The sequence below is a fragment of the Pipra filicauda genome, unplaced genomic scaffold (assembly GCF_003945595.2).
Source record: "Pipra filicauda isolate LSUMZ 115617 unplaced genomic scaffold, ASM394559v2 scaffold12_size5214236_pilon, whole genome shotgun sequence".
NCBI lineage: Eukaryota > Metazoa > Chordata > Aves > Passeriformes > Pipridae > Pipra > Pipra filicauda.
The window spans coordinates 2,900,579-2,920,425 of record NW_024103763.1 but is presented as its reverse complement, the minus strand read 5'-3'; the positions used below and the strand labels follow the sequence as shown (position 1 = coordinate 2,920,425).

The following is a 19,847-nucleotide window of genomic DNA, read 5'->3' as shown; positions in this document are numbered from 1 at the left end:
TGAATGAGATACAAATGAACAATGTCACCAGAGAATGGTTCATCAGCTCTAGAGAAATTCATCCCATTAAGAAGCCTGGCCTTTGGGATTTAATCTATATAATAATTATGTGACATTCAAATGTTCTTCCAGTATCGTTGGGCTTTAGTTGTTTTAAATTTTCAATGAGGAAAGAATATTTGTGCTTTGGTTGTAATTTAATTACTCAACCACTAGAGCCTTTTTTAATGTAAATGAGCTTTTTTGTAAACTATAAACCAAATATAGATGAAAATAATTTGAAATATAGTGTTTTACTTCGTGAGAAAGTAAATGTTTAATCAAATTGTGAGATCCCAGCACACAATAACAACCCAGACTACAAAGACAGTACAAGGCTGTAATAGTTAATTTTACTTAAAAGTAATAATATAAATAAGAAATAATAAATCAAGTACTCAAAATAGATACCATGGAAGTGGATAGACAGGAAAATACCAGAGAATTATATGAGTGAGGCATTCAGGCACACAAACACGAAGTTCTCCTAAGGATATACAGAAGCTAGGACACTAAGCTGCTTAGAAAATAATAAAAATTTATTGAAATCAGCCTATTTCCATGCTTAAAGTAAAAAAAAAAAAAAAGGATAGCATTTCAAGCCTTCAAGCAAATATAATAATTCTATTTCAGACCAGGAATATGGTTTTATTCTGTAACTGTAAAGCAACCAAAGAAAACAAAATCACTTTAGTAGGTCACTAGGACAACAAGATTAAGATAATCCAAAAGTGAGGACACCTTACATTTTACGTTCTTCAGGTTTTCCCTTCACTGCCAATACAATCTGCAGCATCCCCCTTCAAAGAAAGAAAGGTCATCCTGACTTGCAGTGCAACAAACCTTGCTGCTACAAGCCTTAGAAGCACCTTCTCTTGAGAGAACCGGGGGGCCACCCCTGTAACTCCATGACAGGATATCCCAAACCAGCAGGAAATGCTGAGGCCAACTACCAGCAGCTGCTTGCCAGAATGTCTGACTGCCCCAGCTGCTTGCTTACACCTTGCTATATAATTAATAGGCTAAAGTTGTTAAATGATTAAAATGTTCAGTTCCTTGGAATCACTGACCTAAAGTGTATTTCCAATAAATTCCTGTATCGGCTCATTCCACAAGATTTTCTAAAACCTGCAGCTTTGCCTATTGGGCTGACAGACTACTTACAGCTTAGCCAGGGCAGATGAGGGAGGCTCTGAGTCAGGAAAGGTTTCAGATGGAAGAAAGTTTCCCTGGATCATAACAAAGTTTTTCTGGACTGTTAAAACCAAAACATAGTCCCAGGAACAAAAGCAATGCCAGAGGCAGGCAACAGGAAGGAGAGAAGCCCAAGGTCAACAAATTTTCTTTTGCTTTGAGAGAACTAGAGCACAGAAAGCAAAGGAAAAAGCTCCCTTAGTTTATAAATTCTAACGGAAAATCGTGAGCTCAAAGGACAAAAGCAATCATATGTTGAAAGGAAATTAAAAACATAGATTCCCAAGAGGCAAAATAAAAAAATCACATTCACTGCCAATGGGAAAATAAATTTTGGACACAAGACCTAAACAGAAGATGGTGCCTACAGTGCCACTTGATGGCTTATTCTGGGAGTGCATTCAGAGGAGCCATACCCATGAGGCACCAACCATCCCTTGGGACTCTGCTACAGCACATCTGGAAACTGTTTGATAATTCAGGTGCAGGAGGTAAGAATTAAAAACTGCACAAGTACCTTGTATTGGGGAATCTTTTCAGCTTCAGAGTTCTTTATTTTACAATGTCAAAATGTGCTTGGGGAATTTTTCTTTGCTTTTGTCATTCATGGTTTTGTTAAGTTTTTTAACATCCTCTTCTAAAAAAGACACTAAAGGGCAGTGAAAGCAATCACACAGAATTGGGATGACCCTATCCCTATAAAGACTCAGTAGTATTTGCACCCTTATTTCCCCCAAAAAAGGCCTCCTACCACATGAACTAATCAAACAAGTAGTCCCTGAGTCCTTGTGAACAACCTGTTAGAAGAGGATCCAGAAACACTTTACCACAGCATTCCACAGAAAAGTAACTGAGAGATGTGAAACCCCAGCATTCATTCCCAGTTGTTTTCTTGCATATTATATAGCTCTGCAATTGTGGCACAGACCATCCCCTCGCTACGGTTAAATATTCATTCCCCTTTCAACTCTATAGCTGCCAAAGTAGGTCACTGTAAGAAAAGTCCACCTCAATCCCCAGTTTATCCTGTTCTTGGACATGTGTTGCACCACTTTATCTCAAAATAAGAACAAAAAAAACATATCCACTAATCTTGCCCATAAGAAGCAACCGATTTGCAAAAATTCAGTCTGTATTTTTATAATTTCAAATGAGCTACTGATAGGATTTCATCATGTAATATATGGCAATGTTATCTAAAAGTCAAAGAATAAGCTCAATGGTATTACAGAATGTCTCAGTCACAGACTTGTGAGCTTAACTTCATGCACTACCCATTGCCAAAAAGCTGACTTCTCAGCAGGATGAGGCCAAAAGGTATACAGCAGCACAACGACACACTAATCCCAAATGAAAGCAGGCTCAGAACTGCTGAATGACATGCCAAATGTCCTTACTCTGATGCTGCAGGTTAATTATCTGGCATCCCATGAAAGTCTAAGGGTGAAATATAATTGGAATTCAGATATCTGCATTTAATAAGACAATTAGTTACAGTTGTATTTTGGGACAACTTTAATTAGAGTTATAGCTAATGAGGTAGGAAAATGACAAGCAAAAAGCTATCAATCACATAATAAATGTGAACATAAACAATGATGAAAATGCTTCTCTTGTTAAGTTTTAAATGTACTTTTAATTTAAGCCTGTTAATTAATGTCTCATGGGTATCAGGGTCTCTGTAGTTATGGAAACCTCTATTTTAACAACAAGCATTTTATCTATTGTGTTGAATGTTTGATCTTAACATAATTAATTTCCAACTATTTAGGACAAATAGAAAGGAACTGTGAATTCTTAACACATACAGCCTCTGAGGACATTCATCTGGAAACAACTCACACTTGCTACTGTTTCAATCCACTCTACAGTCCCAAACCACTTTTACCACAGGAGGAATTTCCAATTTTATCTACCACTACTACAGACATAAAAACCCTTTCAAAAGTATCACATCCAATCTGTTGGCACCAGGAAGAAGGATCTGGGCAGCTTTAGATGCTACTACACCTCCACACTCTGAAGCAGAGGTTGGAGAAGGGAAGACATCCTCATCCTCAGCACATCACTGTGTGATGTCAGTGTAACCTGTTTTCACTGGGAGTCTGGGGAAACACACTTGGACACTGATGGAGGCAGCTGACACTTCTGTTCCCTTCTGCCAGCCCTGTGCTGGAGGCAGTGAACTTGAACGGGTTTGAGGAAGAGCACAACACACTTCTTTAAGGATAAAGCTCAATTAACTTTTCTTTGAAACAGCAAAAGTTTAATGAGTTGTCAATCACAAGCAACATTTTAAGACTTTTTTTTCCTCAATAGCCACATAAAGATACATAGACAGTGTTTGACCTAAACAATACCAGGTTCAGTTTGCCGTAAGTCAGTTAGGAATCGATTTATTTTCAACTAAGCAGAAATCCATAGAGATTTGAAAATATTAATCTAAGCCAATTTAAAACTAATTAATTCAACTGATGCAACTTTCTTAGAAGGAGACAATAAAATACTATCTATGGGAATCTGAGACCTACTCATGAATAAAAAGATGGGGTAAGAGAAAGGAACAACTGGAAATGGAAAGTAAATGACCATTTATGTTCCAACTACACACTGAACCACTGTAAATAATGCTGAAGATGTCCTCCAGTTTTCAGTCTTGAGTAATAATAAACAAAATTGGTATTTTACAAGAATTGTCTCCAATTGTTACCTATGTGGGAGGGTTTTTTGCTGTGGTTTTATATTTTTTTTGTACAATAACACAGCTTGATTTTGGCCCTTGCAAAAAACCAAAACAAAACACCTCAATTTTCACAAGTGAGGAAGCCATATTTTTTAATTGTATAATGACATTAACACTGTGAATCCTATTTCAATGACTCCTTATGCAGCATTATCTAAAAGCAGAAGGGTAAAAAGTGAAATCAGCACATTGGTTGGTGCAACTTCTTGCATCAAATAAAGTTCCTGTTTCAAAATAAATACTCTGCCCTACTTTTTCGAGGAATTAATACTACTATAATAAGAGCAGAAGAGGAAGTAATAACAATAAGTATTTGACATCAACTGCTTGGTATCAATCATGATGGAAAATAAAGGCCCCACAATAACATTTCCCAAGGGACTGAGAATTTTTTCTCTAGATTCCTATTTTCCCTCTTCCACCAGCTGATCTAGTTCCACCCAGAAGTTGGACAATGCTCTAAAACGCATGAATGCACTAGATGAAGCCTGAAGCTGACCTTCTGCTTCAGTAGCTGACAGAACAGGGTATTTTATAAGGTCAAAGTGGGCACAGCCTCACCTATGTCAGCTGTTCTTCAGCATTTACTTATGACCAGCAGTTCAAGCTATCCATGAGCAGTCCAGTTCCACACTACAGTAAAACTAATTCCATCATGACATTCTTTACATCTGCCAATCAAAAAAGCAGCCCTAGACAATATATTTTCTTAAACCTTAAAATAAGAAAGTTGTCAATGTTTTCCTCAACAGTAGCAATTCAGGGTACAAATTTAAGACTAGGAAGTCTGTAATCAGCAATCCAAGTGGATTACAAAAAGCATGCCCTTAACTATAAGCACACACATCCAAGTACATGGAGTGTTTCACTTTTATAGTTCTACATTTTTCAATTTTAATGCAAACTATTTCAGTCTCATTTGGATATAAATAAATCTGTTATTTATAATTAAGTTGCTCAAATTTATAAAAAGACAAGAAATGCATTTTGTAAGAGAAGCCTTGTGTCTCATCTAAATTATTTAATTACTCAGTAATTATTTATTCATTTGGTAGGGTTAGTTTGTTGGCTGGATACTAGGAAAGGGTTTCACTCCATCAATTTACTCTGGAAAGACACAGATTTAAAAATTTTAAGTAATATTTCTGTGGCCATGTGAGGTCAAATATACCCCTCAAAGTGCCCAATGAAAACAGCTTATGTGATGCTGTGAAACTCGTTACAATATCAAGTTTACATTGTCTTCAAAATATGCTCTTAAATATCTTACAACCTTGAATTCCCCCATTACAAAACCGTTCACAGACAGAATAAGGTTATTTAAGTGGCACATCGTGTCTGATTCCAGGAAGAATGATGTGCAGAGCTGGTATGCACAGCCAGGTTAAAGCAAAACCAGTGATCACTAAGCTTCTTACATTCAGAAGTGAGAATTTAATCTCTCATAAGAAAATGCTGGATGTCATGTAGGTTGCAGTAGAATTTATATTCTTTTAGAACTGATTTTTTAAGTGACAGATGTAGGAAGAAGTAAATTAATGTTAACGTCCTAACTGCTGAGTCACAGGGGAGAAAAAAATCTTACAAATAAATGATACAAGCTGAAACACACCTTTTATTGGCTGCTTGAGCAGACTAAGGTCTTTTTAAAGCTAAGTAAATAAGGAATAAATGAGTCTGAATACATTCTAGTTAAAGAATGCATGTTATAATTTTGACTTTGGTTCTTCTTGCTATTAAACTCAAGAAGATATTTGTAAAATCTCTAATGGAACACTGAAGGTATTGGGAGTGAACATCATTCCTTGATACTGCACCCAGATTTACTCATACAAAGAAAATTTCTGTATCTCTGTCCAAGCTTTTGTAGGTTGTCCCCAGTCCATCTAAGGGATGTGCATTAATTTTCCACATCTATCTGCACCCAAAATAAATGAATCTCAAGTCTCAAATGTTTTGTTGGGGTTTTTTTTGCTTGGTTTTAGGGGTTTTTTTAAACTGATTAGACTAAAATGAAATTCTTAAAGTTTGCTGGCAAAGATGACAAATGGTGAACTCCAGTGGAGACTCGAGTAAATTTCTTAAAATTGTTTAACTTTGCAAACATAACTTTCCCTGTGACTGGCTTACTAAAACTGTGAAAAGTTTCTTCTGATATAATCTTTGGTTCTTCAGAGATATAAATTCAAGAGCTCTAAAGAACAAACTTAGAGCTCTTTCCCTGAACAGAACTCTGAAACACCAACTGATTGAGAAGAACCGGCAAAAGTGCTACAGGGAAAAAAAAAGTTACAAAATCCATAAAAAAACCAGCAACATCCCCTCATGCCCAACAGCAATCCATACCAGACAGGTCAGTATACCAGAAAAATGTCTGGTTTCAATTATGTCTTAAAACAGACTGTACTGAAGAGCTTAGCATGCACAAGATATGTCAGTACTGCATGTGTGTATAGTCAACTAAGGATGTGCTCACCTCTCCCACAACTTCAATGATGTCGCCGACTTTTAATTCCAGTTCATCTTCATTTTGAGGCATATAACTGAAAGCCACCTGACATCTCCTTCTTCTGTTTCTCTCTCCTGATGGAAATGAAAGAAACAGGGAAATCGTAAAATGAAAACAAAATTCCATGCCAAACACAAGCCAGGGGAAATTATGAAAGATGAAATATGATTCTTTGAGCACTCTTACCAGAATCTGAATGCTTGCAATGCTTAGTCTATCTGCCTAGAATTAACTTAAAAAAGAGAGTGGAGAAAAGATTCCTGGTGCATATTATTTTTTCAACTATTTCTATAACTCAATGCAATTAATAAACACAAATAAATTGTGTGGGTTTTTTTCCTTTCTGTAGTATTATTCAAGAGCCAAAATTTAACTAACTGTGCTTCCTAGTGACAGAATGGACAAACTTTACCCAAAGGATCTTTCCAGGTGTATTTGCTCCAATTTCTCTTCTAGGCTTATGCTCTATACACATGCCGTAGGCAAACTGGAGGGATGGGAAAGGGATCCAAAGCCTTGTGGCTTTTGCTCATAAGGAAATAAGCCTCTCAGCTGTATCTTTTTGTCCACAAATCTTTCACAGGTGTACAAATGTCTCACTAACCATTTTTATACATTTTTTTTTCATAGAACCATTTAGGTTGGAAAAGACCTTTAATATTGTTAAGTACAACAAGACTGTTGAGCTAACACAGCACTGCCAAGTCTACCACTAAACCATACCCCTGAATTCCACATCTACATCTTTTAAATACACCCAGGGATGATGATTCCACCGCTTCCCTAGGCATCCTGTTCCAATGCTTGACAAACCTTATTGTGAAGAAATTTTTCCTAATATCCAATCTAAACCTCCCCCGGCACAACTTGAGGCCATTTCCTCTCATCCTGTCTCTTGTTACCTGGCAGAAGAGACTGACCCCCACCTGGCTACAAACTCCTCTTAGGTAGCTGCAGAGAGAGTCAAGGTTCTGCCTCAGGCCCCTTTAAACAAACCCAGCTCCTTCATCCACTACTCCTAAAACTTGTGCTCCAGACTCTAGTCCAGCTCCATCACCCTTCTCTGGACATGATCCAGTGGCTCAATGTCTTTCTTGTAGTGAGGGGCCCAACACTGAACACAGGATTTGAGGTGCGGCCTCACCGGTGTCAGGTACGATCATTAGCCTTGGGTGGCTCCCATCCAACCCCACAGACTTGTATGTAAATAAGTGGTGTAGCAGGTCACTGACCTTTTCCCCTTGGATTACAGGACCTTCACTCTGCTCTCCATCCCTCTCTTCTAACTCAGGGGGATGGATACATGGAGTACAACTACTAAAGACTGAGACAAAGAAGACAAGGAGTACCTCCCTTTTCCTCATCCTTTGTCACTGTTTCCCCCCACATCCAACAAAGAATGGATAATCTCCTTAGCCCTTTGTTTGCTAATGCATTTATAGAAACCTTTTTATTGCCTTTTACAGCAGGGGTCAGATTACATTCTAGCTGAATTTTGGCCCTTCTGATTTTCTACCTGCATAACCTCATGACATCCCTGTAGTCCTCCTGAGTTCCCTATACTTTCTTCCAAAGGTCATAAGCTCCCCTTTTTTTTCCTGAGTTACAGCCAAAGGTTTCTGTTCAGCCAGGCCCGTTGCCTTTCTCTCTGACTCATCCTTTAGCACAAGGAGATGGCCTGCTCCTGCACCATTAAGATTTCCTTCTTGAAGAAGAAAATGATCAGCCTCCCTGGGCTCCTTTGCCCTTCAGGACTGCTCCCAGGGGACTCTGTCAACCAGTCCCCTAAATAGGCCAAAGTCTGACCCTTCTACTATCACAGTTTTCAGACAGATGAGTGAAAATACTCTGTTCCAGAGTTTGCTTGCCAGATCTGTTGGCTTACATGTAATTATAGTCGTACGAGATGAGAGAATCTCTCTAAATTAAGTTGCTGAAGTTGGCTGCTTAGCCTTTGTTAGCTGAAGGATAACTTTCTGATATGAATCATGACTGTGTTGGAATGTGGTGAAGGACCAGAAGGCAGGAAAAGAGAAATTATCCAAAACACAGGATTCCCTGACTATTCTCTCTTCTCCAGAAGATGTGCAGTGTATAAACCATGCTATTTTGTATAATTTATATACATGTACCCACACAAGCATATATACACACACACTCCACAAAAGTAAATGTACTTTCTCTTATGCTATTTCTCTTAACTGTTAAACACACTCAATACACACCAAAATGGGTTGTGTAAACCCTTTCCAAGCATGGTCTTAATCTGAAATTAAATTACAGAAATAGATCTTATAGTGAGTCTATTTTTTGTTCTGCAACATTTCTTGATAATCCTGCTCTAGGGCAAACAATGATAAAAAAGTTACAGAATTTTTTTTCTAATCTATTAATTGAAACTAGAGAAAGAAAGGAGAAGGGAATCCACTGATTTTGGCTTTCTAACAATATTTTTCACAGCCACTGCAATCCTGCATGTGACAGCTTTTTGAATGTCAAAATTAATACCTTAATGCAATGTAACCAAACTCACTCAAATTTGCTCTTTTTCCACCTATGATGGAAAGATGACCTAAGATGACTGCTCATTCTTCACCATCTAAACTAAAATGGTCCTAAACTGACGACTTTACACAGCTGCATTCAAAATAAATATAATAAATACCTTCCATACTGAGTGCTTCTCTCATTTTCAAGAGAAGTTGGCTATTTTCCCTAAAAATAACATTCCCACTATGATTTCTAACATCAAGTAGCAACCGATTTGCTGATGTTGCCTGATGTGACAGATGGCAGTTGCCATCCTATTTAATAATAAATACCGTGTGACTCTTTGGAGAATATTTTTGACATTGCTAAGAGAGTAAGAAAAACACAGTTCTGGATGTTAACAATACAACTGTATGAATCCTTCCCCCTTCTAGTCCATAAAGTTATTTTATTGCTGTAGAGAAAATTCAGTGAAAGTCTGCATTTATCTCCATTTAGTCTCATGGTTGTCTCACTGCTCTCCCTCACCTTCCAAATCTTTCTCTAAAGAAATGCAAGTATGAGGAGTAGCAAGCCAGCAAGAGTCATAGATTCTATGTACCAGTTAGTTCCTCTCTCTGATCTAATGCAAGCAAACAGATCCAGCAGTGAGTACCTTTGGTTTTAAGGAGCTGGTGCTGGTGGTCCCTATGTACATGCTAATGCTTGGTGCACTTGAGAAGAACATGAGTTCTGTGAAGAGCTCTACAGACAAGGAATATCTGTTTTTTCTTACACTATAGCAATGTGGATAATACAGGAGTATGAGTTTTCTAAAAAAACCAGACCCGATAGGAAAAGAAGTCAGAGTAACCAAGAAATATGTATATAATGTTAGTAAAGAAAAGCTCTGGTTTTGCAAATGCGATATTCCCACCCACACACCACTGATTTTTTTTCTCTGTTTCTTAACTAGCACAGTCTCCAAAGACAGCATGATCAGGAACCAGAAGACCCACTGGAAGAACTAACAAGCAGTTTAAAGAAAACCACTGAAGTCTTGGTCTTCTCTCACCATTTCCCCTTTTGCTAATATTGCCACTTACTGCAGAATATTATTATAGTCTATGCTTTAACTGCTGGTTATCTGAGTTCTAAAATGGCACACGTATGTAAAGCTAATTTCAAACTATACACGGCAACAATGCTGCAACGAAGACTGCAGATATTTTCTAAACTAATACATTTATTTCCTACTTGTAAATTGATGAAGAAAATAATTAGCAGAAGGGTTTTTTTTGTGCACTTTTCTTCACACTTAAGCATAAACTGAGTTACTTTCAAGGGAAAAGTTACCATGTGGTGAAAAGGCAATTAATAAATCAAGTACTTTAAAATCAGAAAAGGTGTGCTGCAAAGTCCTCACTGTGTTTTGAAAGGCTTAAAAAAAGAAAAATAAAAAAGGGATGACTGAACTTTTACTGGCCCATGTATTTGTTGCAAGTAACCTGCTGAAAGCAGCACCACACTGGTGTGTGCTGGTGGCAGTTCTAGGCTTTTTCATCTCCTATAACTGTGGCACAACATCAGAAACATTTTGAAGGCAAAACATCTATGAGCTGTAGGTTGGGAACTAACCAAACTACACTGTATTCAGAACAAGCTATCTATGATACAGGAAAATAGGTCACTCACTTGTAAAAAACATACACTGGTTCCTGTTTACATTATTATAATCAAATACATAAAATGAAAAAAGGATCACGTCTAGTTTGTGCTGGTTCTTAAACAAGACAGCAACAGAGAATTTGCTGTGTCTGTACAAGGGGTGTAACTAACACAGCATTGCAAAGCATTTTGCATCTGAAGCAAAGGCACCAAGATCTCAACTGTGCCACAGGGAATGCCTGACTCTGCCCTGCTCCTTCTCAGGGTTCTATCAAAGTATCTGCAGATGTAGCATAAGAAAATAGGCCTTGCCTGCACTGAGAGAGGTGTCGTGCCACTTCAAGAGCAATGCTGACTTCCTCCTTATTTGCAGCTGTTGACTGCCAAGTCCTGCTTGCCCCACCTGAGGCTCCCTTCCCTTTGCCCTGAGAGGTGAACAACTTCTCCAATCATTCCCCAAACACTTTCACTCAAAGCAAAACTTGGTAGCTTAACAGTAAACAACAGGCTTTGCTAAATCATCTCCTTTTGGTTTTTATCTAAGATTCACCTGTCTGACTGTAGGTGTACCTGAGCTGAATGTCTAAATCTGAGCCTATCACTCAGGCATAGAGAGGACCCCAGTCCCATCTCCAGAGAGTATTTAGTGTCACTGTAAAACAGAAAACTAAAATTTATGACTCTCCAGAGGTGTCTTTTTCTACTGGTGTGGCAAGAAAAGACCTTAACATTTAACTTTAAAAGGTCTAAAGTTAGGTCATATGGAAAGAGGAGTGAACATATATTTAGAAATTTGAAACAAACAAACAAATACTTGAGGGCACAAATCTGATTTGTTTCACAGTGGCATTTGATCAGATTCTAAAAATGACGTAGTTGCCTCTGACCACAGGAGACCACAAAAAAATTTCTCCCAGTTGTACACAGGCAAGAGAGAGCATTATTTCTGTACATTTAAACACTCCTCTGGCATTAGCAATGAAGACAAAAAGAGGAGGCAATGACAACACACTGGCATTCAATGCTTATCTGTGTAAGGGGCACCAAAAGGTGATGCAACACTACACAAGAAGTCACACTGGTACTTACACGCTGCCATCAGACCCAGGAAAGGTCACAAACTGACCACTCGTGATTAGATGAAAAGTATGGCAGCAGCAGCAGAATAGCTAGGAAGTAAACTATTTAAAAGTTAACTGGAATTTTCAAATCCAGACTACCTTTTTTTTGAACTTAGAAGTGTGAGTGGGTTATATGGTGGTTTCTGTAGAGCCTCTGATGCCAATGTCTTTGTAGCCTGTCCTGTCAGTGAAAGCCATACGGTTGTTAAACTTCACAAACAGAAGCTCCATCAACTCTACATACTAATGCACTTCTTTCCCACCACAAGAGAACAAGTATAGCAATCCATTTTGTAACACAGTACAACCATTCTATAAAGTCAAAAAACTATTTAATAAAACCCTTCGGAGAACAGAACCACGGAGCAAATGTCTGTCCTCTGACAAATTGTATATCTAAATGGCTGACAATCTCTTCAAAACTAAGCCCCACCATTTTGTCACTGGATCTGGTTTATATCATGTTTATTATTTATAACTGTATCGATATCAGTGCAGATCAGATAAACAATCCACACCAACTGATCCTGGATTTTCCTTTATTATTGCTTTTTAATAAAGGAGTGTTGCTATGGAAATTGCATGGGTTAGGATGGAGTTCAAGTAAAGGTCTGAAGCCTGAGGAGCATGAAGACAATTTCTCTCACATCTAAAAAATTTCAAACACACTAAAGCACACAACAGTTCCTTCAGACTCATGAACTTTACTGTGGGTTTGCTGGGCAGGCTCAGGTGAACCACTAAAGGAAACTGAGATCCACATCCATTTAAGTAGATGCAAAGGGACTGAATTCAGTAAAATTGTTTGGTAAAGAAGCCCTTTTCACTTAAGTCTATTAGGAGGAAAACGACAAGTTGGAGGAAAAGTTTCCTGTCTTCTTTCCTGTCTTCTGCTGCAGATTTTCCTGCACACAGCATCATCTGCCCTTCAGCCTCAGTTGCACTTCCCATTCTTCCAGCTTTCAAAGCTATATTTGTAGTTGGGGGAACTGGCTCAGTGCAGTGACTCCTGGCTAGACAAGCTGGGCTGTGATATGATTCAGCTAGAAACCAGTTCTAAATTTAATGTGCAAAAAGACAAAAGGCAACTATTGCATAACTAAGACGTGATGTATAAGCATCTAGGGTGCATGTTACTGATTTTAATGCTACTAGTGGGGATCTGGCACAGCTGTTTTGGACAGCCAGTCAAATGGTTACTGTATCACTTTTTTGTTGTTAGAAATCATTGAATTGTATATATCAAAATGCACATTTTAAGAAAAAAGGTAGAACTATAAATTCACTCCTGAGAAAAATTCTTCTTAAAACCACTACCCTCAGTAGATGATTTTGAGAAAGTTACCTAATTAAGAGCAAACAGATAGTTAGCATTAAAAATGTTACTTTTTAAATTGCTTTAAGTGTATTGAAGATAGTATTATAAGATTTCTGATAAACTCTTGGTCATACTCAATCCTCCTGTGGATTCTGTCACTATCTTCCACAAAGCAAGGACTCCATCATCTTATATCCATCCACTAGCAAAAATACAGTTCTGATTTTAAAAGGTACCAGAACTGTCAAGTTCCAATTTTCTTCTTTTCCTGGAGGACTTTGGCAGTATTTCTGACCTGGGATGTGACATGTCAATTCCAACTCTCTCATAACCCACATGCTCTTAAAAGGTGAATGGTTTTGGATGGATGACAAAAAAAGCCTGCTGAGGTCTCTTCCCTGCCTAGCAGAAAATAGAAGTAAGCTGGGTGAGAATATCGGGGGTGGGGGCGGGGGGGGAAGGAAGGACAGGGAAATATGTATTGGGGGTGAGTGTGTGTTTGTGAGAGGGTTTGTTTTGTTTGGGTTCCTTGGTCTGGTTTGAATTTGTGACATTAATATACTAGAGAAGAGAAAGATAAACTGTTAAGGAGGGGTGAGGAAAGATGGAATATCTGAGGTGCTTCCAGTACTCTATCAAATGGGTTATGTAAAGCTGCTGTATTTTTCTACAAGCAGAGGAACTGGGAAGTGCCCTGCTTTGACACATGTAGCTAAATCACAGAGACTGCAGGACTCCATTAAGCACAATTAAGCCACAATGCAGTATGGCATCACTGCTAGTAATGTATTACCCTGAGTGTGTTAATGTTCTTCTGTTACTGAGGAGTGTTTTCTCTTGCTAGACTCCACAGCAACACTTCCAAGTTTCAGCCATCTGGCTGCTGCTCTGAATTTTATGGCCAAGATTTGTCTATGAGGAACCTGAAAGCCTGGAAGACACCTTTTTTTTTTTAACACCATCACATTTTTACTCATATGTACTGTCAGAATAATAGCAAACATATTATTCAATTAATTCATTCTTTCGTTAAAAACATGCAGCAATATTCGGGCCTTTTATTGTGTATGAGTCTTTTGCATGCAAGAACAGTAATTAACTGAAGCAACTACAGCAACAGTGTGGTACCAGTGGTCAAATGCTTTTAGGAGAAAACCATAAATTAACTGAGAAGTGGAACACTTGCATATGCCACAGCTGGAGCCAGGCTTGTGCGTGTGACAGACAGAACTGCAATAACAGTGAGGCTGAGATCACTACTTAAGCCTAACCCAAAGCAGAAGGAAACACTAGAAAAGTAACTGTAAATAAACTCAGAAGACACTTGCACAGTTTAAACCATACACCACCAAAATTTTTTTCTTTCTGAATCTGAAAGTTTTAAAATGCACATAAATGGAGTAGAAACTTCATCAAGAATGCAGTGAAATCAACACCAGCAAATCAGACAAAGCAAGTCCAAACTCTAACAGGAATCCTTGGACTTGCCACACAGGCTGCACGTTTTATACTCTATCCTTTACATGGAAAGTGTAAAATAAAGTATTAAACTACACATTAAACTCAACCACATGCACAACTGAAAATGTGTACGTTCACCAAAGCTACTCGTTCTAGTGTCTGTATCTTTTAAATGTCATTGTGTAAATTACCTGAAACACTCCAGCACAAGACAAAAACTGGAACTTGCTGACAGGGTTTCAAACAGGCTTTTTAAACTGTACTTTAAAAGCAGTTACACAGTTCTGGTAAAGACAGGACAAGTGCACTCAGCTTCCCACCTGTTTCTGAGATGTAAAAATATTTCGCAGCAGCAAGGGGTTCTTTTACAACAGCTTTTTCTAAATGACACATTCTCTTGCCTGTTCTCAGCAATAACAATTTGTTGCTCTGTCTACTGTCCTTCATAAGCTGTACATTCCAAGAAGCAGCAAATGCCTTTGTCCTCATTGCAAGCCAAGGCATATTTCAGCAGGGTGGCTTGTCCTGGTCATGTGTAACTTTGCCACATGCACTAGGTCCCATTGCCTGGCACTGGGATCCCCCACCATCCTTCATGTAATTAGCACCTGTTGACATGAGGGGACCTATTACTCAATAGATACCTGTAGCAATAAATCAGTTTTTCTAAAGAACAAGAAGGCATATAAAGACTTGAAATATTCTTTCTTAGATGACAGCTCAAGATTCAAAATGCAAGAAAAGAAACACAATGAGATTTGCAAATGGCCCAAAAAGACCTTTTCTCTTTCCATTCTCACTGCATACAGACCTTTTCTCTTTCCATTCTCACTGCATACAGCTCATGTTATCATGGGATAATCCCAAAATATTATCCCCTTAGCTAGGTTTTGAGATAGTGGTCAACTATTTGGTCCTTTGATGCTTTTTTGTATTGATGTCTAGAAAAAACATTTGAATAAACCAAAACCAAACATGACCTACTGTTGCATCTTTCTCACTTTTCTTATGTTCCATTACATAATTCATATAGTTTAAATTGCCTATGCACAGCAGCACTCCAAACATACAGTAAATGAAAGCAAATAGCTCTAATTTGTGAAACCACTGTACATATTCAGTTTATGTTGTGTTCTCCTGTCTATAAATAAAGGCATTTAGAATAAACCACATGGATTCCTACACAGTAATCTCCAAAAGTGTTCTTATACTTCAAGCTTGTTGTCTTGAAGCTGACTTCTGGCCAAAATTCACAAACAGCGTTAAAAAGTATACCTTTTTCTTAAAGACTGCTAAAAAATGTGCTACTTCATTTTTTAATACCAGAATATCCATGCTTTTTGACAGGTTTTCAATCTCTGTAATGACATTACATTGAAGATGTTACTCTGACCTCTGCCAGATCAGTTTCAAATAAGTCTCTCTTACCAGGTAAAAACCCCCACCATAGTCAACATTTTATTTTCACTCCAACAGGTAACAACATACATTCAACAAATGTCTCAAGAAATGCTGAAAAGATGCAAAAAAATATAACAATCAATTTTCTGTTTGCTGTACTCATGAGAGCTATTACACAATGAATACATGCAATAAGTCAACACTTAACAAAACCCAAAACTCTTATTCCTACTGGATATTTAGAACATCAGTCAGCTTTTTAACCTATAATCTTGTTTTCCTCTAGAATATCAATACAATTTGAATATTCATTTTGCCATTAAAGGCAATAAAATTAGCAAAAAATATTAACACATCTACAAACAGAGCACACACTTCACTTTCCAGTTCAGCAGTGTTCCTAAAACCTAGGAAACTACATTACATCTGTCTTGAAACATAAGCCCAGACAAATCCTAAATTCTAGGAAGCTGACACTAGGAAGGTAGGAGCTGCCTTGGTAAACTGCGAAAATGACTCACCCAGTCTGGTGTTAAGGGTCTGATTCTGCAACACATACACTGAGAGGAGTTGTCAGTCGGGCAGAAGCACTGGGCCATGTGTCTTCCATGGCAATTAAGCCATGACATTTCAAACCCTTGGAGAGAACAGAGCTTTGGCAGGGCTCCTCACTGGGCTGCTGATACGCACCAGCTCAGCGTGAGAGGTTATACAACTACCTGTCCTTCACTTCTGCTGAAAGGAAAACACACCAGGAGGACACTCAATTGCACTCCTCGTGTTAAGATTTATTATTATTTCTCAGCTACCATCATGAAAATGCTATAATCCAAAATAACCTGCTGTCCTAAAGGGCATGTTATTCTATACTTTGGTATTTGAGGGTTGCACAAGAGTGCAGGAATACATGTTCAGAAGAGCAATAAATAAACCAAATGAAATCAAAAATTGAAATAGATTGATTGTTCTTGCTGCTGCTGGACCTCTAACGCCCCAGGCACCATTAGCTCTAGGATGGCATATCTCAGTACTGAAAGTGAAAATTAACATACATTGTTCCACGACGTTTTCAAAAATGAACACTACCACAGTATCCACACAGGATAGTTCCCTCCACAAGCAAAGGACAAATATTTCTGTATCAAGGAGATCAGAGGTATATCCTCTAAAACTGAGCAACAAATGGGGAAAAAGAAACAAACTAAAAGGCTGTTTTGGCAAGTCATCAACCTACATATACAGTGCAAGGGCAGAAGAAGTTACCTCAGGCAAGGCTGGAGAAAAAAGGGAGGTAGCATTCTGCAATACCTGCATCTAGACAGCTCTGCAGCATCTTTGGCTTTTGGTCTTGAGAAGCTCTGAATGCCACAGAAATTTTCCCATATTTTCTTATTTGTTCTCACCAGTTAAACGAGGTTCCGTGGCATTTAGAAGCATTCAACTTTACTAAATTAAACTGATGAAATATTAAGAGTGATGGCTCATGGTAAGAAGGCTGCCAACAAGTTAGTTTTTTAATATAGCATCATTTTCAAAAGATGCCACACATAAATCATATTCTTCTGGTCTTCTTCCCTTTAGTTTTTCCAAAAGATTCTACCATGCTCAAAAAACTGTAGTTTATCAAAAGGGTGTTTAATCAAAAATGCCAAAAGGTATAATGTTCAATTCCGTCATTACTGCCTTGTAGCTTTAGTTCTTACGGAAAGCAGGCTTTACACCTCAAAATCCTCTGCTACTAAGCATATTCAGAGGTTTATAGCCCTGAGTGTAAGGGATTTGCTTGACTGCAACCATTAATGCTTAACCAACAACATGTTCAAGCATAAATGGAAAACCAAAAGCATACAGCATTTTTCAACCTCAAGAAAAGATATTGGTCCAAAGTGGCACAGTAACTGGCCCCTAAGTGTTCAACCCACATAATCACAACTACACAATACCCTACTTCCCCAGTTTTTTTCCTCACTGCTCCCTTAATTATTCTGTTTCCCTGCCTGACCAAAAAAGCCCCTTAAATCCTGCAGAGATGCATTTTCGTCTTTACAATAATGAAATAAAGCAATTTAGAACAACATGGACACTTGGATGTGTTTCGCAGATACACTTTATTTATGAGGGCAGAAAATTATGGGACTGAGTCTGAGTAATACATGTATCAATCATGCTGCTTAAAGATGTCAAAACAAGAAAATATTCTCCTGTAACTTCTCCTCCAAAACTAAAAGCAATTGTTATTAAGTATGAAGAAATACATGCACACAATTTTTCATAATATGCTCCTGGTGCCTCATTACCCACAAGATTTACAACTACTAAATAATTTTCCAGTAACATACTTCCTGTTCTGTATTCCTTAATATTATTCAATATACAGATAAAAGGATAACACAGTCGTAGGTTTAACCTTATATTCCAGCTGCATATATGGTCACAGATACACATAATCAGTCTTCAATTCTATTCCATTAGTTTGAAAGAACATACAAAAATGCTTCTCATTGAAGCATTACGCCCATGACCACAAAAGCAATTGAAACAAGACCTGCTAACAGGGAAGACAGCTGTCAATGACCCCCACAGTACTTTGGATTCAACATTTCTTAAAGTCCTTTCATTATGTGCTGTTCTTCACTACTCCAGGTACAAATATCCACTAAAATCTTGTTTAAAAGTAGCTTTTTCTGGTTAATCTGTCATGCTGCTGGAGAAGGGGAACAGGTGAAGTATGCAGCTTCCACAGGCAGCCCTTGCATGACTAAGGAATTTCAACTGACTTTTCCCAGCCGCCTCCTGGTCATGCCTTGTGTTCACCCGCATTCCCGTAGCACAGCTGCAGCCACAGACAACTTCCACTTCCAGGCTAATGCTTATATTTGACCTCAGGGCAAAAATTATTTTGTATGTTATGAACAGCAGCAGCATGTTTGCTTACAGAACTACTGTGAGCCACACTGCATCCTGATACGTCATCTGTAAATATTAAATCATCTACTAATATCAGTCTAAATATCTCCACAAAAAGCAGCACCAGGGAACTAATATGAACCCTGGCTGTTCTCATAAAGTGTGTGCTGCTTGCATTATTGACATCCAGAGAGTAAGGAAATGCAGTAATATAGAAAGCTTTATTTAAGCATGGAAGAAATCTCTAGCAACACCTAAGATGAAAAAAATAACAAAGCAAACCTAGGACTCCATATCTCAGGCAAAATTTTAAATCAAGCACCTCACAAAAGATACTTTTTATCTTTATGCTGCAATGGAAGTTTGATATCAATCTATGTAAAGCTTTGCATAATTCACTATCTTTTGCCTTTGAAGATAGATGATGAAGCATGCAAAACATCTGATAACTTAGTTGCCTCTGAGGTAACTCATACTTTTTATTTACAGAAATATCCCTGTAAGTAACTGATTACTGAAGTTGGTTTTTTTTTTTTTCTGAGTAAATTACATTTCCTTGTCCACTCTTAGATCACTCGCTTTGGTTTATTATTTTGTGGTGTTCACAGAGGCTCAGTATCTTACAACCCACTAAGAGAGCTGAAGCCTGCACTGAAGCTGCAATTTAAACAACCTTTTGTAAAGACAGAGAGAGTATTTATACTTAGAAAACAGTCCACTAAGGTAGGATGGTGACTCTGTAGCAACAGGCAAAAGCAAACACAGCACTGTTTCACCTCCTTTTTCAACAGATGACACTTAACTGAAGCCTGGATAACAACAAATCTGATGACCATTTGGCCCTCACTGTGAGGGTAAACATGCTCTTGCAAATCAATTTGCAATGGATATGTATGCATGTAAAAGACCTCTGAACTCCACACAGCATAGGGAACAAAGCCAAATTTTTATGTAGCAACAGAGGAAGACAGAGAGACAGAGCCTTATCTAACTGAAGATCAGTGCTCCAGTACAGAA

General features: G+C 38.0%; 1 protein-coding gene across 4 annotated transcripts in view; it reads right to left on the bottom strand.

Annotated features, from left to right (window-relative positions):
- SH3KBP1 (SH3 domain containing kinase binding protein 1) overlaps positions 1-19,847 on the bottom strand; it is a 214,933-nt gene that overhangs the window by 104,722 nt on the left and 90,364 nt on the right. For all 4 annotated transcript variants that reach the window (XM_027738275.2, XM_027738277.2, XM_027738279.2 and 1 more), the window contains one exon: positions 6,453-6,559. In XM_027738275.2, coding sequence (XP_027594076.1) covers positions 6,453-6,559 — 107 coding nt within the window. The remainder of the gene's footprint in view (positions 1-6,452; positions 6,560-19,847) is intronic.